Below are 26,939 nucleotides of genomic sequence, written 5' to 3'. Positions count from 1 at the left end.
ATTGCAAGGAGATAATTTGGCAGAAAGGCCAGAAGATGTCTCCATGGTATCTCAAACATCTGAGCCAGCAGTGTCAGACTCTGATGGTAAGTTATATATATATTTGCTGCTCATAAAAAAAAAAAAAAAACAACCCAAACACCAACATCTTGAATTTAAGAGTAGAGGTTATATCTGTAAAAGAAGATTAAACACTTCCAGAGAGTGTCCCTGGGCATTTGAACTCAATCATTTACACTTCAAATCTGTTTGAAGAGCCTCTAACATGGTTTTTGTCATGGCCAATTAGCACTCCAGAATAATTCCTAGGCATATTTTGGAAGCCGCCTTGGGCCAGGATTCGTTCTTAGTAGACAATTTGTATGTTAGCACACTATTTTGTATATAAAATAGCTTAATAGCGTAGACATGGGCTGTCCATTGCCAGTTGGCCTCTATGCCAAAGAATGGTCTTTGAAATATTTAATACTACAAATGCATCCACAGGATACAGTAAAAATAAAGAGAGTTACTGAATTTCTCCCCTGTTTTTAAGTATCAGAAATGCTTCTCTGATCTCTCCAAGCACCACTGACTAAAATTAAAATACAGTAAAAAGGAGTTTATGCAATAGATCTGAAGAACATTTTTTTCTCCTCATACAAACGTAATCATATGTTGTGCTAATCTGCAGTCAGGACACTCAGCCTTATTTCAATTTCTGCTCACGTTTTTGAAAAGAATAACGCCTGAAATCTAATGCAAAAGGCACTTCCTAAGGGATATCTTGCCAGAGAATGCCCTGCTTTCCTATGGAAGATTAAGTTGATGAAGGTTAACTTTATCTTAGCTGTCACTGGAATGGAGACAGAAAGGAATAGAGGTTTGGACAGAGAATCTGCAAAGATAAATCTTTCAGTCTGTTCCCTTACTGTTGGGCAGAACCAGCCAAGTCTATTAATTGGAGGATTTGATTTGCAGTTTAGTCTTCAGCAGCCACAGAACAAGTTAGCTATGTTGATTAATTAATGCAAGACAAATCGGAACTAACCTTTGTTGTTTTTGATTATCCTACTAACAGCTATTAGGTGTGCTATTAGGCATGACGGCAACCCGAGCTTTTGCTCATTTGTAAACCAAAGTATGTCAACATTAGTAACTAGTATGTCTTTAAAGATAAATTTTCCAAACTGGTTTTGTGAGAATGCATGGTTTCATGCAGTCACACCATTTGTTTTTCTTTTCATCAACCATTGATCACTTTATAAAAAAATTTAATAGGGGACTCAGTATATCAAAATATGATGTTCTTACAAGCTTGATGAAGATTGTCAGCAGGAGAGACCCAGACTGGTGACTGCACTCAAGCCCTGTGAAAGGAAGGCGAAATTATTCTGTTATGAGAGTAATCTCCAGGAAAGGAGGTGGTGGTGGCTTGTTTGGGATAAGTAAGGGGATATGCAAGTATGATATTATTGCAGTAGAAACAAGTAAGACATACATGTAGGAAAAAGTTCTACATATCCTGAAACAATTTATTTTGAACAGATCTCTGCTTCCTTTTTCCTTCCTGTGTACCCTTGTTCTTGAAGTGGAAATATACCCACTTTTCCAGGCTGTCTTCTGAAACGGTAGGCTTCAATAAAATAGTGAGCTGTTGCTGAGTGGCAGAGGCATCAGGATTAGAGAAGGTGAAACTGTCAGAAGGTGCTGGATGCTGTGTAATAATGAAGCTGGACCATTCATGGTCACAGAGTATGGAGCACAGGAGTGCTATAGCCATTGTGAGTTGCACCACTTTATATGCTACTGACTCTGTAGTATTATATCCATACTGACTACAGAGTCAGTAGTATTAAATGTAGATGTAGAGAAGATGGAGTAGTCTTGTCTGTGAATTATATAGTATTCATGTCTGTGAATATATATGAACCTGTTAGTCATATAGCTAGAAAATAGCAAAGCCCCTAGGGCAAAAGGATTGAGGTCAACAGTGAGGTACTGCCAAATTTCTGTCAAGAGGTGCTCTCAAAAATGTTCGGCCTTTCAAAATATTTTTTTTTTTCCTAAAATGTTGGTTAGTAATACATCTTGATTTGAAAAAAAGCACAGCTGGATTTTACAAGTAGGCACAGACTAGGAACAGGCACAGAACTCAGGCAACTGCCCATTCTATCAATCTTTCCTATAAATACAGCACATGACTTGTTTTCTGTACATCTGATATTTATTTCCAATAAATATTATGTATGAGAAGGTGATAAAAGAGACTCCTAAAAATACTGTTAGAAAGCCCAAAGTAACCAAGGCATCATGTTGCACGGAATTTTTAGTTATGTCCTCTTAATGTATTATATAATGAAAAAGTGACTAACAGGCTTCACTTACCAGGTTTATTTGAATTTATTTTCTGCTCTTACTTATCAGTACCAATGATCTTACTGAGAGAAAACTATGCATTGGGAAGTGCTGATGTAAACCGTTCATTCAAGAATATGCAAGCAAGGTGCTGATGCACAGCAAAGTTGAGGGTAGCTTTCTTTAGATAATGATCTGTTTCTGGGTAGTGGGAAATTGTTAAGTTGTTAGATCTGGAGCATCTCTCTTGTGGATTTCAGATGAACTAGGTTCAGAAGTAATTGGCAGCACATCTGATCTAACAGCCCTTATAAATAAGCCTTACTAAATCAATTCCACCTAATAAAGTCAATGTAATAGCTTATGTAAACAGATCATCTGCAGCATCAGGCACTATACTGACTCCACTGGCAATCTGGATCTGGTTCTAATTAACCACTACACTGATTTCCTTCTAGTGTAATTCTGCTGAGTTGGACAGAAGTGTGTTTGATCTAAGTAGTAAAAATGAGAGATGGGAATCAGGTCTCAAGATCGGAGAACACAAGATGCTTTAACACCGCAGTTTCTTTTTACTGTCCTAAACGACACCTCTCAAACCCGTTTCTCTTTCCCATTGGACCACTACACAGGAAAGAACTAAGGGAAGAATTTAATAGCTACGTTCTTGATTTTTATTAGAAGAAACAGCTTTGTAGACAGCACAGCAAACTTCCCCTGTAGATGCCAAGCCTGTCAGGTTTGTCTCTTGGATCAGTCCTCCATTAAGCCTTGCTCTTCTTCTGTACAGATAGATGGGGAGAACAGCTGAGGCTTCAAAAGATAGACACTGCAACAGGATTGATCCAGTAAAAATCTGCATCTGTTAACCCGCAGTCTGTTTTTCAGGTTGGGGGAATTGTAGAGGTCATCTACTACTGTGTATTTTTTTTTAATTTGGATATTAAGAAATAATATCACTAAAGGGTAATTGTTCATTTAATCCCAGTTGCCTATAAGTACCATAGGACCTTGTTTCACTTATTTCAGTCTCTTTTGCTGAAAAGTACCTTACCCTTTGAGTGAAAGCCATGATACAAGGCAGTAAAAGAAGACATTATTGCAGATAAGATCTTTGCAGTCAGTGCATTCTTGTAGAAGGAAGCTTGAAATACAATAACTTATTAGGGAGTAAACTCTTAATATTGGATAAGTGAAAAGCATAGCACTTCTAAATTTCTAAACTACTCCTCAATTTGTCTGAGAAAAGCTCTTTTGTAAAGTGAGTTACTTTGCAGTGTAGTGTGCAACTCCACATATTTCTGAGGTGTGGGCAAAGACTTGTTTCTTTTGTGGCTCTACCTGGAATAATATAATTGGACTGAAAATGATAGATTATATGGTACTAGAAACTACAAAGTTTCTACTTGAAAAAACTTGAAAAGACTAGGATGTATAGCTTCTACATATTTTTTTTTTTCCTTTGAAGTGCCAATATAGTAGAAAGTTCAAAACAGGCATTTGGATGTAGAGGAAAAGTTTGAAACTGGGGATGTTCAATAGAAATAGGAATGTATAAAACACATATAGTGCTATTCCAGATGGAAGTGCATGACCAGGGTAAAAAATTAACAAGGATGGAAATATGTGGTATTTAGGTATGGCAGTGGCAAAAATGTGGCATCATCTCCCAACTCCTGCACAGTTCTCTGACCACAACTTTGCATCATCATTACTTCTTCCTCTGCTTTCATTTGTGTTTGCAATGAATGTGGTAACCATAGTTGCCATACTTCAGTATAGTTCTGTCTTTATAGTAAGCATAATCTGAGATGTTTAATAAATCAGGGCACTATGGAAACATAAGGACCTCCCTGCTAAGTGTTTGAAGAACAGCAGGACCTAGGGAAGATCAGGGCATCTTGTTTTCTTAGGCTGCTTGTGAACAGCATCTAAGTGCCTAGCAGACTGTCAGGCAAAGAGTGAAACTGCATAGCATGTTACTTGGAAATTGCTTTCTCTGACATAGGTACATAAATTCTATTTTAAGTCATTACGTATGTGTCGAAGAGGCATTCTAGACTTCTCACCAAGTCATGTTGTTTTACAAATGTGGCAGTATGGGCAAAAATTATAGGTTGTATGGCTTTTAAACATTGCCTAAAGTGACCAGAACTTCTTACTTCAAGGATTTTAACTTATTCTAATTATTTTAACAGAATTAATTAAATTTAATTTTATTGATTTTATTAAAGCTGAAGATCCACTACTCACTTGTGGAAAGGACAAGCAGTATTTAGTTTTAATAGTAAAAATAATAAGTAACCTACAAGACACCTTGGCAGCTGAAGGAAGCTTGTTTATTATTCTAATTGTGTTAAAGACACTGTTTCACATTGCATTAAGCTTATAAATTAAAATCAGACATAAATTAAAATCAGACATAAATTAAAATCCATTGAAGTGTAGCTGAAAAGCAGTGCGTTTACAGTAGCCATATTTACCTTCCCAGCAGTTAATTTATAGGCATTTTATTTTCAAAGTGACTAATGCTTACTTAATTAGAGTGATTTAATTCTTCTCTACCTCTTTGGAACAGCTCAAGTACCTGGGGTTGAAACACTTACGGAAGATATTGATGAATTTCATAGTGCCTCTCAAGTGGTGGGATCTGTAAGTATCTACCCTTATGGATAATCCTGTAATTTTTAAAAATAGTTTGATAAAAATTAGATTTTGCATAAAGATAAAAGTTTTGCTTGCCAGCACTGTCATCCTAGAGAGAAGAAAACTTAATTTACCTAACCCTTCTGAATTTTCAGTTTTCTAGCTGTTTTAATTTTTTGATTCTAGGAAGGGTGATATTTTGAAATAAATTATTATAATCTCATACAAAACCATATGTTGTTGGACTTACATGTATAGCTCGCATTGAAAGTGCAGTCATTTTATACTATGTCTGTATGTTCTTAAAAGTTAGTCAAATATCTATTTCACCAGATAATATTCAATTATACAAAATTAAGAGAACAAAAATTCAAACTCTAAATTTCATTATGAAATATGACATTATAAAGTCTCAACTATAATTTAGGTTTTTGGTAACATTTGCTTGGAAACTAATAAACAAGAGGTGTCTATTTAAAATGTATGGCTAATTTATATATCTTTTTAAAGAATGCAGTATTATGCTTGGTAATATTTTTATCAGTTCTTTTATTTTGAAATTTAAGAAAATCTTTGCAGATTTGCAGTTTGCAGAAAATAAAACCATCAATAAAATAATTTTTGAAAAATGATATAATCAGAATTTTGAATCTAGTTGTATTGCATCAGAAGTTTGAATATACGTTAAAGAAGGGATTGCTTTTTTCCTAAGGCAAATAACTTGACCATAGTTGTTTGTTTTGCAAAATTTTAGACAGCTGTAAGAGGACACATTAATTTCTGTTCAACCATAGCAGTATTGGTTTATAGCACACTTAGTTTTGATAAAGTAAGTGAAAAGAAGGGCTTAGTATTTGTTAGCTAAGGAAGAAAGGGCAGTATTAAAGAAAAAAGAGAAATGACAATGCAGACTGATGCTGCAGTCTTTCAGGCAGCTGATTAAGTACTACTAATAAAGCTAAATAATACTGAACATAGAGTATTTCCAACCAGAGTTATCAAAGCAGTTGGCAGATACGGAGTTCCAGGTCAATTCCTAAAGCTCTTTGAGAACTAGGAGAGCAAGAACCTCACAGAGCATTTGTAGATATTGGGCAAAAGGAGTAAGGAGCAGAACTTTAGTTGCCATTGCATTGAGCTTCTTTCTCAAGCCTCCTTTCTGCTTCACACCAGTGAACAGAGAGGTATAATAAATTTTGCAGCAGTTTCTGAACCCACGTTTTTCTTATTGATTTGGACCCGCACCTACCAGCTTTGATTTATCAGTTCTGCAGACATAGGTAAAGAGCAACAAATAAATTGAATTACACAGAAAAATAAAGATTCAAGGAAAACAAATGATCATTATGTTTATTAGCAAAATCTTGCTACAGAAATGTACAGCCTTCAACTGAGTATTTTTAGGTATATGCTCTGTGTGTGCATGCTTACGAACAGACAAACAATATATATCATATAATGCTCTGCCAGTTCTAGGCATAGGTAAGGTTGCCTGGTGCAGTAGACTGCAGGGGCAGTAAAGTGGCCTGGGCTGAATCTCTGAAAGCCACACTGACTATTGTTGTTATTGCCAGTGCTGCAAAGAGAAGGCAAGAAGAGCAGTTGCAGGTATTGCTCTGCCCACCCAACCTCTCCCTAGGGGAAAGGCAGCTAGCTTCACTTTCCTGAGCTCTTGGAAAATTCCTTTGCGTGAGTTACTAAGGAGCCATAAACCAGTAACTGTTAGTTCATCTGCCTTTGGGGTTTTTTGTGTTTTGTATCTTAAAGCTCTTGCTTGAATAGTGTGTAGCTAGCTGATTGTGTACTTTTATCTCTTTAAAATGGCCTGTAATTCAAAATAACATTCAGCTATCCAACACTGTATGTTTGTCTGCAACTATATCTCCTCAAAAAGAAAAAAATGATCCAACTGTTGTTGTTGCCTTTTAGGGCTCTGAAGGAATAGAAATCTGTTCCATGGTCCCCTAATAACTTCCAGTGAGACTTATTCTTTGACAGTCTTGACACACAAAATATAGAGGTAAAACTGAGGTTTCTTATAGGAAGGCTGTGAAGATAAATGCATTCTTGCAATGGATTCCCACAAATCCTTCAAAACAGTAAGAAATACGCCTGTAAAATTACTTCAGAATTGATACCAAAATACATTCTCATGACTTGAAATGATTTTCAGATATTATATGAGATGTGACATACTATGTGAGACACAAGATGCGGGGAAAAATAGAATAAATAGGATGTTGATCAGACATTTCTCATAAATTGGACAAATTTGTTCATGGCATTCAGTCAAATGTGCATATTACATGTAAAAATTCCTGACCGGGTTCAAGGTGTGCCATGCTTAATACTGGTACTGCATTCCAATAGGGTAATTTGAGTCTGTTGCTAGTTAAATGGATCATTATCATAAATTTCTCTCTACTCATGTATATTTGACACATTTTCTTTAAAAGTGCCTCAGCCTTCAGAGGAGAAGTGTTTTGAGAAAAATTGTGGGATAAAGCAGCAAGAATTATGCATAAGGATCTTTAGAAAAGAGCTGTCTGGGTTCTTTTTTCATATCCAGTGTATAAGTCCACATATAAGATCTTTGATGTGGAGACTAAAGCAATCTGGATACCAGTACTTAGAAGAGATAGGCAACATCTATGTCTATAACATAGTTCATGTAATTTATACTATGGTTACGTTGTGATTTTTCTTGTAACATTGTATATGTTTACTGTTCTATTTCTGAAGAATCTGGAAGTTTTTGTGATTAGACCTTTTTCCTTTAAACCTTTTTTAATAGAACCTTTTGCTACACTTTGTTTTTCAGGAAGAGAGTTGATCTTTGAAAAATCGAGAACTTACATTTTCAGTGCTGCACAATCCCAAACAAGGCGTACTGAATGAATAAATGAATAAAGCTAGCAAAAAGCAGTTTGAAGTATTTACAGGAATCAGCATTCTTCCCAAGTGTTTTGCAAGGATTCAAAGTGGAAGCAAGCATTCAAAATGTCCTTAGAGATCCTAGTTTACTGCAGGGCTCATTTTCTGACAAATATTTAACGTAACAAAAAGTGCTAGGCAAAATGCAAAGCTTTTTTCTTGAGATTTTTGCAGTGTGGTGAACTCAGAGTCCTATTTTACTTTATGTTTCTGTAAATGAATTTTATAAATATCTGGCTAGCAAGCTTTAAGAAAACACTGAAGTGATACTAGGAAAAAATTAGGTGGGCTGGCATTCTGACAGAAATGGAAAAGTAAGGTATCAGGGGAAGTTACTAAATTTACAGTGACTAACAGAAAGAAAGGGCACATGCACTGGGCAGTTCACATTGAGTAGCATTTGTCTTCCCTCTGAGTTGCTTCTTTTACCATCTGGATCTAACAGGACTCATGCTTATTGGGTTTTTTTTTATGTGAATCTTTGCATTCACTCATCTTGCCTTGCATGTGCACATAAAAAGATATATTTTTCTTTGCAAATTGTCCATGTAAGGCAAACCAATCCAAGTGTAACAGAAACTGTGGAACAAAAAGTTGTCCAACTGCAAACGGCATTTCTGCATGAATTTGCCTTGGGTTTTTGCTCTTTATTACTGTGGGAAAAATGCTCTAATGAATTGTTTTATAAAGGTGTTTTGTTTTAAATAAATTTTCTCCAGTTTTCCATACTGCTTTGGAACTTTTCAGTTGCTTTCCTAGAAGGAATACACACATGGATTTTCTGTGATAAATACAGAAATTCCTTAATGGTAATTCAATTGTGAAATGACTTGAGGCTTCATGCACGAAGAAAAATTAAGCTTTTAATTCTTGCTATCAATATATGTTGAATACAGTTATATTCCAGTGATACATGATTTAAATTGTAGTTGTTAGAAATTTTGTTCTCTTTTCCCACTATTTTCCCTGGGAACAATGCTGAGAAGCAACTTAATTACTTGTACAAGATTGAGTATAATTGACAGCTCTAAATCACCCAAACATCAGTGTTTAACTAAATCTATAAATTATTTGCTGGGTTGGGGTCACTGTTTAGCATGGTTAGCCATTAAAATAAGTATTTTAAGGTTCCACTGCCACATCAGGAACAACAGCAGTGTGCCTCTGAGGTAGTATGAATTAGTTTAATTACTATTAGCTAAATTAACAATACAAGATAGTAGAAGAACGTGATATCAAGGTTCTTGGGAAATATGTGATATTTCCTGCAAGTAGTTAAGCAAGTAATTTGAATTGCATACCTTGAACCTCTTCGGTTGAGACCTCCCATGTATAAAACAAATTGTATAAAACAGACATAGCATTTTGTACAAATAGCTGCAAAATAATTATTTCTTACTTTTAAAATTCTCTTTGACTTTGGAGAACACCTGAAGTACTTAAAATTTTTTTTCACTTCTTACCTGCTTTTTGCTGATGTGTTGCATATTGCAAAACTTGAGCTCCCCTGGGTGCCTGCCTGACCCCTGTCATGCGTGGCGGGGACTGCTCCGTCTCCCTGCCCGGACACCCGGGGGTAAGGACTGCTTCCAGAATGGTCACTGCTCCTCACAAGTTCAGTTCATCAGCCCCACTGGCAGGCATTGCATGCGGCGTGTGGTTAGTGCTTCCAAGGAGACCTTTCATGGGGTGGACAGAAGGGCAGATGTCTTCTGGAGTGAAAATACTCTTATTTGAAAATATTTAATCTTCTAAAATGTAATTTTAAATTGAAAGAATTTTCTGAAGTTTAAAAAAATTTATGTAAAAAAAAAAAAAAAATCAATGAGTGCCTTGTTTTTACCTGGCTAAAATTTTGGTTTCTTGGGCATGACAAATTCAAAAATATTAGTCCAAATAACAATAAATAAAACAGGACTGAAGCTTAGAAAAAAATTATTCTGGTTACATTTAAGAAACTGAAACAAGTGTGATTCCCAGGTGCCCACATATTTCCTCCTTCCCTCTTGCCTGTAAACAGAAAAACTGTGTAAGTTAACTCAAGCTACCATTTTTTAGTGTAAGGTTTAGCACAAAATGTGCTGGCTGACTGCCATGGGAAACAAAAAGCTTGTAATTTCAATTATATGGCATTTCAAGTAGAACAGGCCCTAGTGTGGAAGGTGGGGATTAGAGGTGGCTGCCAATATTGCAAGAGAGCTCTGAGAAGGTTTATTATTTTTACAGTACCAAAAAACCGTGTTGACTAGCTCACCTTATGTCCTTGGACAGACTATGGAAGCTGAAAGATTAAACATTTGGTGAACTCTTACAGAAAATGCATGTTGTGTGAAGAATCTTCAAACAAAATATTGCACAAAAAGTTCCGCTGTGTGAATAACAACTGTCCTTGCCAGCTGCTTGGTCAGAACAGAAGGGACACTTGCAAACAAATTGTTTAATAAAGGGCATTTTTTTTTTTTTATTTTATTTGGAGGGATCTCTGTCAAATGTGTCTATTTAAGATATTTAAGCTATTCAGCAAAGAAATGGTAGGTTATACATAGAAAGCTAAACATGGTTGTCTTTCTTACAATATTATCTCCTGAAGTTACCAATAAAATTTGCACTTGATTAGCAAAACTATGTAGAAGAAAAAGTTCATTCAAAATGCATTGCATATGTTTACAGCTTGCCAACAACTAACTAATTAGTTGCGTTTCACCTCCTTTTCCTCGTTTCATTGTGATCATGTAATTCAGGTAGTCTTTAAAAATGAAGAAGTGCTCTCTCTTGTGAGGTGGGGACTGTTCCCACACCTGAAAAGAGATTGTGTGTGTGCATGGACATGCATGTAAGTACCTGGATGTTTTACTCTGAAGCAGGCCAAAATGACATAGAAATGTAATGCTGCATTGTTTATTAACACTTTTTATGGTCAGCAAGAAAGAGTAATTTATCTTCTAACAAGCACTTGATTTCCAGATGATGTTGTAGGTAAGTTGGAGGCCTCAGCTATTCTGAAATGTTGCACCTCTGTAGAACTCCCCAGGTGTCAGAGGGTATTACACAGCTCATGTCAAGTCAGCTCGATGGTGGGATCAAGACATTCACAGCTGCACTGGTTTGGTTTTGGTTTTTTTTTAGGGATAAAAGCTATACTGATGCATGCTGTCAAACTAACATTGTGTTGCAGATTGAAGCACATATAGTGATCTTGGAAAAACTTTCTTATTCTTATTGATGACCTCCTTAATTGTATTTCTGTTCCACTGTGGCATTCCCAGTAAGTTATGGTATTTTCCAGAAGCTCAGGGAATCAGTGATGAGAGAGATTACCTTTGGCTTTACTGTTTGTAATTTTTTATTTTAGCAGTAATTTGGCTAAATGATCTAAGTAAAAAAGCGTTAATGAATGTATTGTATGTGAAGAAATTATGATGATATGTAAAAAAAGCCACTTAAGAAATGGACACATAATTGACCTTAAAAGTTGACAAATGTATCCTGAGGGCCTTGTTTGGACATATTTCTGGTGCAAAGAGATATTGCCTCACCTTCAAAGTGTGAAGGTGATGAACAGGGCACAGAGCTGTTTCTACAAGTTGGAAATACAAGGATGTCTTTCAGGACATCTAAATATGAGGATGTTTAGATCTTGTTAATCTTGTTAATGTAAATAGGCCATTTATAAATTTTGTGCTAATATTTATAAAGCTTAATGAGTGATGAAGGGCAGTTGTGGTTTGGAAGATACTGAAGGAATTCTATGAAGTATGTGCTATATTTTTCAACTACTTTCAGTCTACTGTCATTATCATTAAAGTCCAAGTTGACTGACATTAGTGTTTTATCTCTGCAATTCCTGGCCAGTAGACAAAGGATAGATTTTGGTGAAGTGGAATAAGAAGGTTTAAATAAATGGCTTGCAAGCCTGAATCTCTTTCTTAGGTGACATATCTGAACTGCTGCCATTCATCCAGTGGAGAGAAGGGGCACCAGTGAATTCTGCTAGAGCTGTACAAATTCATTTATCCTTGCATTTGAAATGACATGCTTCCAAAGCCTTCTTGATAGCATCCCCTACTTTCAGCTTGTGTTTATCTTTTAGGAATAAGGCTGTTGCATAAATTGTGTGCTGGAGACACTGAGGACCTCTGTCTGTGTTTATGCGTTATTCACTTAGATGAACTCATAGTCTCAAAATGTTAAAAAATATTTTTTTATGTTCACTAATATTTAGAAATATAGAAAAAACCATTACCTGAGCCTGCCTCCAAAAATGTTGTTAGTTGTAGCCCTGAAATACCTAGCTTCAGAAGAGGAACAAAAAATGCTTACACTACAATTTGAATGTCTTAATAAACTCTTGTACCTTTTTTTTCCCAGATCATTATTATTTTCTATCAAGTGAGTGTTTAATTGGAAAGCACTATTATAAGCACATAATTTATCATGAAATTAAATTGCTAATATTAAATATCTCATCTTTCATAACTAGTATTGCAATACGGTTCTGGTCTTTTGTGAAGCTATTGCCTGACAAAATGCTATAAGCTTATGATATTACATAGAACAGAAAAATGCACAGGAAGAGTTACAAAATTTGGGGAAAAAATTTGTCCAAAGTTACCTCATTAATTTCACAGGGTGTTGGAACTGTGTATCTGAAAGGGAGTTTGAACATATAACAATATGTAATGGTAGAGAACTGAATATATGTAAATGTATTTGTTTTAAATCATATACAAGATTAATATTTATTCTTAGAAAGAATGTATACATCTGTGCTACATCCAGAACTGAACACAACCTCTGTATGTCTTTATAGCTGTGTGTTAACAGGATGAAGGCAGACACAAATATTTATTAAATGCATGTGTATACCTGCCTTTGTGTGCCTGTATGTGCTTATACACAGACATATCTATACGTCTTACATGAACTTATATAAGATTTTAAAACCTGTATGGAAACATACAAAGGTATTGCTGACGTTTGATGATCTTTGTGATTTGGAGTCTCCTAATTGCAAGTGATTTAATTTAAACATTACTCATGATTTTATAAACATCTAAAGCACTATAATGATTAGAGAATATAATTCTACCATTAGAGAATACTTTTTCTCCATTTATCTTAGATTCTACTACAGGTAGTAGAGAGCTGCCTTTAGTCAGACAGTCACCTTAGTTGTATGTGTCTTACATGGTTGCTGTGCGTAAAGGAAAGTAGTACAGTAAAGGAAAAGATAGAATGTAAGAAGAAACAGCAGAGGTTTGTAGAAGAGAAAGATAACTTCATTTCATTTCTAGAAAATAGGACATGGAGAGTGAAACCCTCTCACCAGGCGAACATTTGGAAGTCTGTGTTTTTAGGAGGTTAGGGAGTTATTGAAAATCCATAATAATTTGCTTATGATAAACTTGAATAGTAGAGTTAAGAATATTAGAAGAGCAGTTTGGTCTTCAAGTATTTCCGTATTTCATCAGAGCTGTATTTGTGCATGAAATTGTATATTCAAAAAGGATTCATTCTTATAACCTTGGGGATTTTTCCCCCATAGTCATTATTGAAGTCCTGCTGTTTTTTCCCCCTTATGAAAATATACACTATAAAATGTATATACAAACGGCCTTTTTCCACCATAAAAATCTGGGGACAAGAGTATATCTAAAAATAGATTAAAAATTAAAATATGAGAGTTTTGTTACAGGCTCTATTCCCCCTTCCCATCTCTTATTTGGTTTCGTTTATTTCAAAGGAATTGTTCACAGAATAAAATAACCTTCCATCTAGAGATAGATATTGGGTAACTAATATCTATTAGAAATAAACATTTAAAGATTTGAGTAATTTAATACAGATTAATATTCTGTAGTGACCTCAACAAGTCAGATTATGATTTGGATGGAGAGTTCACAATGAGGACTGAAGTGACAAATGCTCAAAATCTCTTGGGGGACCAGGTGAATCAGGTCTAGTGATATGTCTGAAATAAATGTGTTTACAGGATCAGCTCCACTTCTGAGTAACTTACTGTTTTATTCAGCTGTTCGTGTGTATTTATCTGGGATTAAATATGGGTAACTTTAACCAGAGCAGAACTAGTGTAGAAACAACAACTGGCAAATCAAAAAATGTCACTAGTGTTCTAAAAATGTTGTGAGTTAATAACAACAGAATTATCTGCAGTTTCGAGCTATTTCATATGCTGGTAAATCCAACTAGGTTTTTTATGTACGCATGAGCAGCCTTACAGTATAGCTGTTGCTTTATAAATATGTGTTAACATATTTTAAAAATACATGGTTCACAATGATCGGTTGCATACAAGGCAGTGTTTGTTTGGAACAGATTTTAAATGGTGTAAAATACATCCCATATAACATTTCAATTCTGTAGAGTTATGCTTACTTTTCTAAAAGGGAAGGCAGCTACAATGTTTTATTTAGTGTTTATGATTAAAGCAAATCTGTTGTGAATAGAGATGATATGAAACCTGTATTTTCACGTTCACCCTTTGAACTGTGGTACACCTTTCCCTATGACATGAGAGTCCAGCCAGAAAAGTACCATCACGTGCTGCAGCGATCTGCAGCAACCCACATGTCTGCTGATGATACGGTTCCAGACCGGCAGACTGCGTAGCAGCAGAGCCCTGTATGCTTTCTATGAATGGCATCACCAGTTTGGCTCTCCCTCCTCTGCTCAATGATTCTTCTCCCTGAAATTGCATTAGCTTAATGTCTTTGAAACCGTGGCCCCTCTCTAAATTTGTTTAACATTTACCGAAAGATTAAAAAATTAGTAAGAGGTGAATGACAATGAGACCATTGCATAAGCCATGTTTCTTTTGGGAAATAAACAAGACCCCCTAGACTACAGATGAAATATTTTGGTTAGGTAATAATGTAAGATTTATTTCAGATAGGCTGTTAAGAATGCTTTAATTCATGTTTTTGTTTGTTGTTTTTATGACCAAGTCTTGCATGCTTGGTCATATATTTTTTGTGTATTTAAAACAAGCATTAAAAAAACGTATCAAGTTTACCTCATAGTATATTTTAAAATCATTTCTTGAAACTGTATTGAGTGGGTTTCAGAAAATGCAGATAATTTTGAATACCACAGCGTTCAGCAGTGAAGTGACTGGGGAGGTGGTCTGTTTGCTGGCATCCCTTCCGAACTGCTGTGTTGCCCTGATCATAGAATCATAGAATCATAGAATCATTAAGGTTGGAAAAGACCTCTAAGATCATCGAGTCCAACCGTCAACCCAATAATACCATACCCACTAAACCATGTCCCTAAGCACCGCATCTACACGTCTTTTAAATGCTTCCAGGGATGGTGACTCCACCACTTCCCTGAGCAGCCTGTTCCAAGGCCTGACCACGCTTTCAGTAAAGAAATTTTTCCTAATGTCCAATCTAAACCTCCCCTGGCGCAACTTGAGGCCATTTCCTCTCATCCTATCCTTGGTTACTTGGCCGAAGAGACCAACCCCCACCTCACTGTTCCTGAAAGGAATATTTCTTGCAGTGATAAAACAGCACTGGCAATTTTGATTAGGAAATTCTGCAATATTCCCAGAAGTGCTGTTTTGCAGAGATACAGTGCCAAATGTTATGGTAGTTTAAAGTAAGTGCAATCCCCACTAAGTAACTGGAACTGCACAGAATGTAAATCATTGAAGAATTTGTCCTGTTATGATGTCTCAGCATGGAACAAGAGCTTGTGTGAAGGTAGATATTTGAATTACTTTAGAACCATTGATTTTAAGTAATGCCTACTATTTATGTTATTTAAGGTAAGACATGATATTTTGTAATATTTTGCATAAAATGTTATTTATATATTCTACATAAAAAGCACCAGATTCACTATTCTAAATGGGGACACCACCTTTTTTATTGTTTCACGTGTAAATGTGAAACTAGATTAAAAGTATTCCCTTTTCTTTTTATCTGTGTAAGTCTCAGACAGTTTGGACCCTGGATGCCATGGGTGTCAGACCTGGAGGTTCCCCAAGGCAGAAACTCTTAAAGGACTCCTTAGCAGCAAAAGAACTTCAGACCATGGAAGAACACCTAGCTGGTATGTATGGTAGCAAAGAATCATAAAACACCTAAAAGTACTCACCCACGTAGCTCTGCCAATATTTTAGATGAAGGAAAAAATGATCTCACATGCTGATGAAAACAGATAAAAACTTTAAACTTCCCTTTTTCTTCATTGAAGAGAAACAGCACAATTATTGTGTTTGTAGATGTAATGAACTTTGCTGTAATTACAGTAAATACAGTAATTAAACAGTAATTAAACTGTGTTAAATATACTGCAGTCTGACAGCTTAATAATGCACATTTTTTTTTTTGTTTTCACATTTCACCAAGACTTATGCAATAAGGAGGTACTGATGCTTCACCTACAGTAGTCTTTAGAAAAGGCTGTAGTGGACCTTTAGCTTGAGAATAGATTGCTTTACAGGAAAAGCTCACCTTGTTCGTGAGACTTCTGGCTAAGTGAAGTCTGTTAACTTGTGGGCAGTGGAACATCTGCAACATCTTTGATGGGGTAACCATGTCTAAAAGGTCAAACAAAACCCCCTTTTTTCAGTGAAAATATGTTTCAGAGCTCTGTAAAAATTAATGAGGGATATCCTAGGATATAGTTTGCAATTTGTTGTTCTTTGTAATCAATATTTTCTATCTTCAGCTTTAGTTACAAGGTATGACATAGACCTAAAGCATGGTAGTCCTATATTATGCGTGCTATTTGTCATATGGTGAAAACTGAGCTTCATGGGCCAACTCTATGAAAAGTAACGCAGAACTGGAATATGAAGGCTGTGTATGTAAAGTGGAGAGAGAAATGAAATTTGTCTGACCCTTCTTTGAAGTCATTCAGAGAGTGAGGCAGAGAACTTACCACTTCCAGTGTGATTTTCTAAAAGACTTTGGACATTTATCCTACCAATAGTACTGGTGTGAAAGGCTTGGGAGCTGTATCCTCTTTAGAAGGAGGTACAGCTGTTGTACTTCTGTCTAGGGGTTGTTGCAGCTGAAGTCAAGGCAGAAGACAAAGCTATGAGCACAATGAGGGAAGCTCTTCAGAAAAAGTTTTTGCTCGTAATGGAGCAAGAACTAAAAATTATGATATCTACAAATGAAGATACTTTAGACAGTGTTTGTTTCTGACAACAGAGATACTGTAATTCCATTTTTTTTGACTGGTTCAAGTCACTGTAGCTATTAGAGATGTAGCCAGTGCCAAACTAGACTGAAAATCCATGAGCCCTCTCTCCAGGCTGAAACTGCCAGGAACATCTAGTGGGAACCAGAAGACCAGCAGGCCAAGCTGTGGTCATCAGGTTTCTGTGGCATAGCAGGGACCTGAGTACCCCAGGGGCTTCTTCCACTGAGGTGGCACTTGCCTTCCCTTGTGTTGCTGCAGTTGTCACTCAGGAGGGGTCTGGTAAAGATCTCCCTATTTCGATTTATGTCCTAACTGGTCGCACCTCCGTGGTTGTACAAGCTGTTCTTGTATGCAGTATGCTCTGAAACATGCAGTTCCTTTAGATCTCCCTTGACAAAGCTGACAGTAATAACTACCTTATTCAATAGAATATGGAATTTTAAATACTTAATTGACCGTGAGCTAACTAGCGACATTCACTTAGTCTCCGAGATTCGGTCTGCTGTTGTGTGACCTTCAAGGTCTTCTCTCTCACATCAATGCTTCTGTTGTCATTTGGCTTTGGGCCTGTTATTTCAGTAATGCTGTAACATGGGATTCAGTCGTTCTACCATTCAGTAATTTTTGTCTGCCTGAGAAATTCACAAGAAAATAGCCCAATTATTAAACATTGGACTCTTGTATTCCTAATAATTCATGCCCTATTATAACACCAGTGCTGCTTGAGACAATTATTCCCCTCACAGACAAGCATAACATAATTTCCATGAAGAATTAGCTCAGAGGACCTCAGATAACAATGCTGAGTTTTTGCTTAGCCTTATTTGTCTCATACATTTGCAAAAGTTCAGGTGTCTCTGATATCAGCAAGTCTCCTTGTTTCAGTTCTTACCAAGTGCACTGGAACCTATTAATTCTACCCAATACTAGGCAGTCATTTAGATGCCTGAATTATGACTTGGATTACCTGGGGAATGAGGAAATGTGGTCCCCCGTCTCAGATACACCTTCTTAAGGAGCCTGTCTTTCTCTTATGGACTACATGCTGGATAAAACTCACTCGTAACATAAGGCACAATTTGGTGCCTGTGCCTAAATTAGGGACTAGCACCAATTACCAGCAACTGCCTCAGTACCTTGATATTTTGAAAGCAGCATTTTTACAAAATCTGATATTGAAGCAATCAGTTTTCTTTTCCTTCTCTACTTATGACTCGTAATACTTTTGGCTAAGATCCGGTCTCTTATGTTATTGTGGCTGCTATATATTACATGCACGTGGAGAATATTTTTTTTTTGGTAGTTAATTCCAGTATTTTGCCAATTTGGTTTGTTACACTGATTTTGTGGTCGTTGGATACTTCTGGAATATATTTTATCACAAGAAGAACTGTTAAATGCATGAACAGTTTGTAAGCGCATTATTAATCATATTCTTATTCTGGTATTTCTGATATGAAAGCAAAATGCCTTTGTGTTGCTGTTGCCTACATTTTATTTTCCTTTATGTGACATTGACAAGGGATTTCAAAAATCCCAAGTCATAATTCAATTCTGGTATTTACTATGGATCAGATAATACTGTGAAGCTGGAGATGTGTGATTTTTTTTTTTCTTTTCTTTCTGGTTGAAAAGCTTGTATTGAAGCAAAATCAAAAAGGGGATGCTAAATAAAAATCAATAATTACGCTATGGAAACATATTAATTATATGTGGAGAAAAGATTAGAATAATTGGTTTATCTGCGGGTTTGATTACTATATGGAATTAAGGAAACATGAGCCAGAATAAAGTGTTTATTTAACTCTTACTAAATCATTCAATATTCAGATAATTTCTTAGCATACTGAATCATCATAGGGAAGTTAGAGGTCTGTAATTTTGCAAAGACTTAGGCTAAGCTGAATCTTTAAAAGGACATATTCCTCATTTGAATCAGGTAGCCCACATTGTCATTTATTGACCCCTGAATTTTTGCCAGGCATCTTACAAGTTCCAAAGTGATGTGTATTGATTTTTTTAAAAGCATAATGGAAGAGTACTTCAAGACATAATTATTTCAAAATGGAAATAATTAATTTTAAGAGGTCAGCAAGGTAGCAATTACAAATATTCTTAACTGTGTGCTAGAAACAATAATTATATTTTGAAATTTGTAACAGCAAAACATTTAATCTTTAAAGAGATGAGAGACACTTTTATCTGAGACTTTCACAACTATTTTAGTTTTACCAGCTTTTCTCGTAATAGCATTTGAAATATGTGGAATATCTTGTATTAGACTAGTGACATGAAATTGACATAGCTTATTTTCCTGTTTTCAAGGTGTTATTATAAAATAAGTTAATGTTAAAGGCCGCACATCTTAAATTATTTTACATATAGCATTCCTTTTGTACCTACTGGTATACGTACAAGTGAAAGAAAATCTGATTTTCCAATATGCAGTTTAGAATCTGTTTCTTTTAGGACTTTTAGAACCTGAAATTATTGTTATCAAAATAAAAATGAAATGCTTATTTTATATAAGGTCACTTAATACGTGTTTAAATCAGTAGAGCCCTGCTGATTTACAGCTTCTAGGACTGTGACTTGTACAGTTTAATGGGAAATGGCATCGCTTTTCTGAAGATAACCAACTGTCCCTATCAAAACCAAGTTACAGTAGAGTACATGCTAGTGAGAGTGAAAATTCATAACAATTGTGTAAGATAAAATAAACTTAAGTAAACTGTTCCTTAAGCTTGACATTTTCACTTACAAGGACTTTCGTATGTTAGCAATGCTAACCTAAATTCCAGTTACCCTCACCTAACTTTGTTGAATGTATCTGATTTAATTCATTAGAAGCATTAATATGATTTAAATTAATTCAGAAGACACTTTCCATCACTACCCCATATCTATTATGTTTTTAAATAGGATCTTATTCCTTATGGCTGTGTTAGGGGTGGGGACTGGACCACCAAATGGTGGTCACCTTTTCTGCTTGGATTCTAGATGTTGGTGACCCTGTCACCTGCTCTGGCACTGATGGTTGGCCAGAGCATAATATTCAGGTTCAAATGGGATCACAGATGCAGATGTGCCAGAGTTCAAGGGTTATTTCCCGCAGAGTTTTGGTTGGGCAATAGGCAGTGAGTCCAAAAGCAAAAGTCTCACCTTGAACCAGTTTTGGATTGCCCTTCATTGCAGCTGAGGATGGCAAGTTCAGCTCACTGCTTCATGTTGGTTTGATACTAATGAGAAACTGTGCAAAAGCCACAGAGAGAGAACTTTGAAGAAATGAGAGGGATTTTTATAGGTTGTATTGACTTTCAATAAAGTGGTAATATTTTGTTTCTGTGGGATAGCTGTGTTTGCAGTAAATCAAATGTAAATAAACTTTGATGAAATGCTTGTCAAACATTTGAACTGTTAATTCTGATGCCTTATATTTTAAGGGTGAATAGCTTTTCTCTGCACAGCTTCAGGTTGTCACTTACATTGGAGAAAATCAGTAAGAGTTTTAAGCCAAAGAGAAACAGAAAGTGAGTTTCTTTCTTTCTTTTCTTTTTTGTTTGTGTGTGTGTGCACAGATATTGAGAAGGACCTAGCACTATGGGAAGAAGCAAGGGTCTCTAGAAGCCCTAGTATCCAACATCATAGTTTAGTTACATCTGACCATCAAGGCAATCTTCAAGCTACACAGGGCCAAAATCCGAAGCCTCAGGTGCCAACTCAGATGGGGAAGAACATTCAGCTCCAAGGAAACAAATCACCACCACTGCCCACTAACAGCAGAACACAGGTCTCCAGTGTTGCAAACAGTAGGCCTCCAGCGCCCGGTACACAAACCAACAGGCCACCAACTCCATCAACTCCGGGGAGCAGACCTGTGACCCCAAATAGCTTGCTGTCACGGCCTCTTACCCCTAGCAACCAAGGAAATAGGGAAGGCATCATTAGTATGCAAAGAAGCAGATCTTTGACATCTAAGAGCCAGATGGGGAGGACCCTCAGCGCTGCTTCAGGGCTTTCTGTGCAAATGAGTGGAGACATTGTTGGAACTGTCACTACTCAGAGAAGCAGTTTATCAGAAGTAAGATTTTCAATTTAATGTTTTTGCTGTGTTTAAAAGCTGCTATAACGTGAAGACTAGATTGTGTTTTATGTTGAAGTAGCATCAGTATACCTAATGTAACTTACTTCTCTGAAAAGAACTTGAAATATAATAATGAGAAGATTAGCAAGGAAATACTGCTCAGCTTTAGGAGGTACTGATTAGAGAATGTCAGGATTATTACAGAAACTATACTGAAACACTAGTGCCCCCCAAATTTTCCACGAGCTCCGTAGGGTTTTGCCTGCATGATGCATAGCAGTTTTATTAGCCTTACAGTTTCTAAGAGGTGCGTACCTCTGGAATATTAAACACAACTTTATCTTATCTTTATGATTCCAGGGTATTTTTTCCCTGCCGCACTGGCAGTGCATAATATTTCCTTGGACTGCTTTTTCTTTCATTTTTTGGACACATTGGAATGATTAGTTAGGCAAATTTTCCATTTGTGTTTGTTTCCGAAACACAAAACTGAACTGCAATGAGAAAATGTCCAACATTTTTGAATCACAGTCTAATACTATGTGCATGTTAACTAGGTTGATTCAGAGCATAAAAACTTCCTGTCCCATATTAATGGCTTTTACAGGATTAGTCTTTGTTTAAAATAAAATAAAACAAAAAGTTAAAGTACCTTGTAAATTTTGAGTGGGGTTCTCCTCTGCTAACCTTATCTGCCTTAAAGATAACTTTAGTGTGTAGGCAGTGGAAATAAAAGCACCTGTGAAAGAATAGCCCTGCTGTCTATCTCAGATACATGCCTTACAAAGGTGAGTTTTTTCTCAGGAAATGCCAGTCCTTCTATACTGACTTGAGAAGGACCTAAATGTCTAGATTGCTAATTTTTTAATGGTGGAATAAGTCAGTTCCCACCATTTATTACCAATCTCTTTGTAATCCATTTGTCAAAGCCTGGAGAGCTCTTTTCCAAGACTGAAAAAAATATCGTACCTTTAGATAATGGTTTCTGAGAAGTATCATTTGTTTTAAAAATCTGTTGGGTATGACACTTGACACAACGTATTATCAGTCTAATGACTTCTTAAAAAAATAAAAAATGTTGTTTATTATAATATTGCTTGGAGATGCTTGTAGGAAAATTAGAGATTTGATACTTAGTGTAATCTTGCAATTAAGTATATGGCCTCCATTATTTATTATGAAAGAAAGGAAATGAGGCACAGATAACTCTAAAGAGTTTGGGGAGGAAATCTTACTTAAATTTGGTGGTGAAAAAATCCTCATTTTGGTGTTTGAATGGCAGTGCACTAATCCCATCACTCGAGCTGCTTCTTCACCTAGAATTGGATATCCAACTTAAAGACATGAAGACTGAAGGCGACTACAGTTCTGTTGAAAATATCTTCACTGACAGTTGATATATTTTCAAAGAGAATTTTTCCATGGAAAAAAATATGTAACTGTAACAAATTTCTTTTTTGACAAACAAAACCCCTTTGTCTCCTGTTTTGAGGGGTGGGTATGTTTGTGTATCGGAATTTTCTCACATACCAGAAAATGAGAATTGAAATTAATTTTCAACTAAAAATATTCAGAAGAAATGAAGGGTTTCGTTGTTTCCCACTAAACACTTCACTCTTTTTTTTCTTGCTTTTTAAGCAGTCCTGTTCTTAACTAATACGTAGTGATGTGATGCCAACTAGAATTATTGTATAGACTCCTGAAAGTGCCATGTAATGAGCACTGCATCTCCACCAAGGGACAATCCAGTCTGTCCATCACTTCTGATGTTTCCTGTAACAAGGCAGGCAATTAAAAATGCTTTCTTCCACAGCCTTTCTGTAGTTATAGTAATAATAACCATGAGTCCCATTTCATTTGCTGTGACTTGTTACTTCTGTTTGCCAAATCCTAAGCTTTGCTGATAGCGCTTACAATAAGTGTCCTGTTATACTTTTAATATATGTATATATATGTCTCAAGAACTTTAAGAAATGAACAATATTATTACCCCGTTTTACAGTTAGAATAGCATGTCCAGCTTCATCCAGCAAGCCCACTGTAAAGCTGGTGTTAAATCTCAGCATTTCTGTGCAGGATCTTTTCCTCTGTTATAATCCCTTCTAGAAGTGACAAATTCTTTTCTTTCTCTTTGCTCACTGGGTACAATAGTACACTGGCTGCTAGTGACCCAGCTCAAACCCTATTTATCCTTTCCTGACGTGCGCAAGTGACCTTTGACTTAACGGAAACTTGTCTTGGGACTAGCTCTGGCTTCCAAGGGGAAAACTGCTAATATGACACATTCATACTGAAGACCTTCCTCTGCCAAGCTGTAAAGGCCCTCGGATGTCAGAAAGCAGCAGATGGAGGTCTGGCCAATCTTCCGTTCCCAGCCCCATCTTTGGAGTGTTATACTAGAAGCTTTGAAAGCCCTTTTAAGCTATCTTTGCCCACTGAAGTTCCTGGTCACTTAGAGAAGTGGATTTAGACCAAACATACCCAGGAAGTATCTCTGTTCAGTGACATTTTTTGCCATGTTAGAGGTGGGCCCCTATTTGTGGCCATGTGATTTCATTCTCTTGTGTCACAGCTTCCCTCTGACCGTGGAGACAAATTTTAAAAAGTCAAAGGTGGCCTGGGGTAGGAGAAGAACAACAAAGTTCTGTCTTTCTGTGTACTTTTACAGATCACAAACATATAAAACTCAAGACTGATACTGTAAATTATTTTGCAACTTTCATTGTAGGTTTTGTATCCTCTTCCTGTATAAAAACAGTAAAATAAAAGAAGGGAAATTGCCTTTATTCTTCTTAGCCGTATGGTGTGAACTGGGAATTTCCACTGGATGTGAATACGCTGTGGTTATATTGCCAATCCTATACAAGATACTATGATAAGATTTTGCAAATAATTCTGCTTCCTTACCCTTAGGTGGTGTTAATGGAATTAACCAGTACAAAGTTGATGATACATATTTGATGAGAATAAGTCAGTTGAAAAGGATGTGATTACTGGCTACCAGGAGCATGTTTTACCATAAGGAGCTTGAATTAAAGAATTCATAATATGGGTTTACACTGTGTGCTGTCACTTGTTTATTTATCAGGAATTTTAATATATTTCTCAATGCCTTATATATGCTTCCTAGTTTGTAATGTGTTTCAGAGTAACATAACAAGTCTAAAATACAAAAATATTACTGATAAATACAATTCAGAGTTGGTCTTAAGTTTTAGTAAACTTCATGCTGTAGCTCAGGGTGGTTTAATCTTTTTATAGCAAAAATCTTAAATAATTTGGCAAGTACTTAACATATGAGCTGTTAAGAATGTTTTGGGGTTTTTTAGTGCTCAAGACTTATAATGATCTGAGATTTTGTGGACGAGTTTCTGCCTCTTGGCACACATAATATTACAAAGTTCTAACAGGTGTGTTTTATTATCAGCTCTGTTCAAGGCTGAATTGAATTATAGCAAAGAAATGCTACCTAGAGAAATAGTTTTATTATCTCTATAAAACTAATAAATCAGGGTTCCAAATCCTTTGGCAGAGATACTTTTATGCATTTACCTTATCCTTTGGTGTTTTGTATAAATTGACAAAGGAATGTTGAATCCTGCTTATCTCTTTAGGATGGATTCCATTAAAGTGACACAATTCTGTGATAGTTATCAATAGCTGTTGAGATGAAAATACTACTGACTCCCTTTTTTTGCCATTTCATTTTCTGAAACTTGGAATTTTACAATCACTTCATTTATCCAGATAGTTTAAAGAGGTATTGAGTAATCTTTATTGGTCTGTCATTGTTAACAGCAGGAAACTTCAGCTTATTTGAATATAGCAGTGGTTAACACAAGTTTTCCTCCTACTTACTGGAGTATAGAGCATAACTTGATGTGATGAGGACTCTCTTTTTGGTCAGATACTTCCATTCTGTTCTGCTGCCTGGCTCAGTTCTTTGCTCTGTGTTTTTGGAAGATTAAAGAGTATGCTGATCAGCATGAGAGCCACTAGCTCCTACTGCAAGAATCCTGTTCCGAGAACCAATACACTTTGCTCAGTTCAGTGCTGTAGTCAGCAACCTTCTTGAACACTGAGCACATTTGAAATGGCAATACACACATAAGACCTGGAGCTCCTGCCTGAGCTTAGTGTTGGGCCATTGCAGCAGTCTTTGTGGATTTTTTAACAGATTACTAACAGAATTAATAATTTACTCCCAGTGAGTTAGATCTCGATTGAACGGACTTCGGTCTCCAAGAACTGATTAAACAAGCTTTGTTTCTGTTTTTAAACCAGATAGCCTAAAAGTAAAAATTATGCTGTAGCGCTGTGCAATACAATTCAACTTTGAACATGTAGATTCTGGTTTTCAGCTGGTGTAAAAGAAGACAGGGCTATTACCCCCCGTTTTTTTTAGGTGCTTATAGGAATCTGGCCAGTAATTTTATGATATCCGGCCAATGTTTAAGTTCTCTTTTAGAGACTAGTCTTGTATGTTTGAACTGCTTTTGAAAATAAAACTGTGCATTCCAGTCTCATCTCTCACCTTGAATATTGCAAAGGAACCTGTCAAAGTATTTTATATGTCTGTGTGTGTACATGCTCACATACGTATGTGTGTGTGTGGGTATGGAAAAATATTTTTATATACATATATACATTATATAAAAAAGGAGGCAGTTGTAAAACATTTTAAAAAGCATATATTCAGCTGTGTATGGATTTTTAACTATGTAAAACATTTATATTTTGATGCTTAGAGTTTTATGGTATCTTGGAGACAAAAGTTTCCATAGCATTTTTACTTCCTAGGCTTTCTCCTTCTCCAATAAAACCATAGGTTCTAAATCAAGTTTCAGGTCCTTGTTCTTACTAGATTGGAGACAGTGAAAGTTCTGACAAATCAAAGCCTTATTTAAGCAAATTGTGCATGACATGTCTAGGCATAGCCCAAAAACTGTGGGGACAGATGGAATATCTGCATTAAGATTTTGTTCTGTGTCGCTGCATTTCTAAGATGAGTATGTATATATCTGTGGCTATAGCAGATAGATAGCTAAAGAGACCTTTTTTCTTTTCACAATAGATAAATAAATAAGAATTACATAAAAAAATTCTAGGGAGCCTGCATATCCTCTACATTCTGGTTTTATTTCACAGCAAGATTTTTTTTTTTTATTAAAGGCTTTCTCCTTTCTAGTTAATTGAGGCTAGAGTGTTTGCTACAGTCTGCATTTATATAGAACCATTCTCTGTCATTTTATCTAAAATAGATCTGTTTGTGGCAGGATGAATTCTTACAACAGCTTCAGCTTGCTCATCAACCTTGGATATTGCCGAGTGACACAGAAAGTGAAGGAGTGGAAGCTGACCAAGACAAATGTAAGTATATTTGTTAGGACCAGATAATATGTCAAAAACCCTCAAACTTTTAATTTCTCTTTTTTGCATCTTCAAATCCTGTGAAGATGTCATGCCTGCTCACAGGAGTTTTTCTCATAAGTACCAATTACTCATTTGTTTGAGGGCTGAATTTTATAGGATTGATTTACATAAGCTTTCCGACAGTTACTGAACAATGACAAAATGATCACAGATCACAGTTCACTTAAATAAGTGAAACAATTTGTCCTGATGTGTTAAAGTAGATGTTCCAGAGAAGTAGCATGAAGTTGAAATAGATACTCTGTTAAGTAAGTCTGTATTGACCAGCAAAAAAACTCACAAAAAAACCCAGTAGCTCTGAAAAGTAGAGCCTTCCTCCTCAGGC

At 36.0% G+C, this 26,939-nt stretch overlaps 1 protein-coding gene across 1 annotated transcript; it reads left to right on the top strand.

The window, feature by feature from the left end:
* LOC104071959 (uncharacterized protein C8orf34 homolog) lies at positions 1 to 26,551 on the top strand (the record flags this gene model as incomplete). Its single annotated transcript, XM_009585399.1, has 5 exons — positions 1 to 86; positions 4,916 to 4,989; positions 15,876 to 15,996; positions 20,676 to 21,178; positions 26,458 to 26,551. Coding segments are annotated over 5 exons (878 nt in total), but the record flags the coding sequence as incomplete, so codon positions are not given.
* Between the last annotated feature and the right edge of the window lie 388 nt (positions 26,552 to 26,939).

This window comes from Fulmarus glacialis, unplaced genomic scaffold (assembly GCF_000690835.1).
Source record: "Fulmarus glacialis isolate BGI_N327 unplaced genomic scaffold, ASM69083v1 scaffold5399, whole genome shotgun sequence".
NCBI lineage: Eukaryota > Metazoa > Chordata > Aves > Procellariiformes > Procellariidae > Fulmarus > Fulmarus glacialis.
This window is presented reverse-complemented; position numbering and strand designations above follow the sequence as displayed.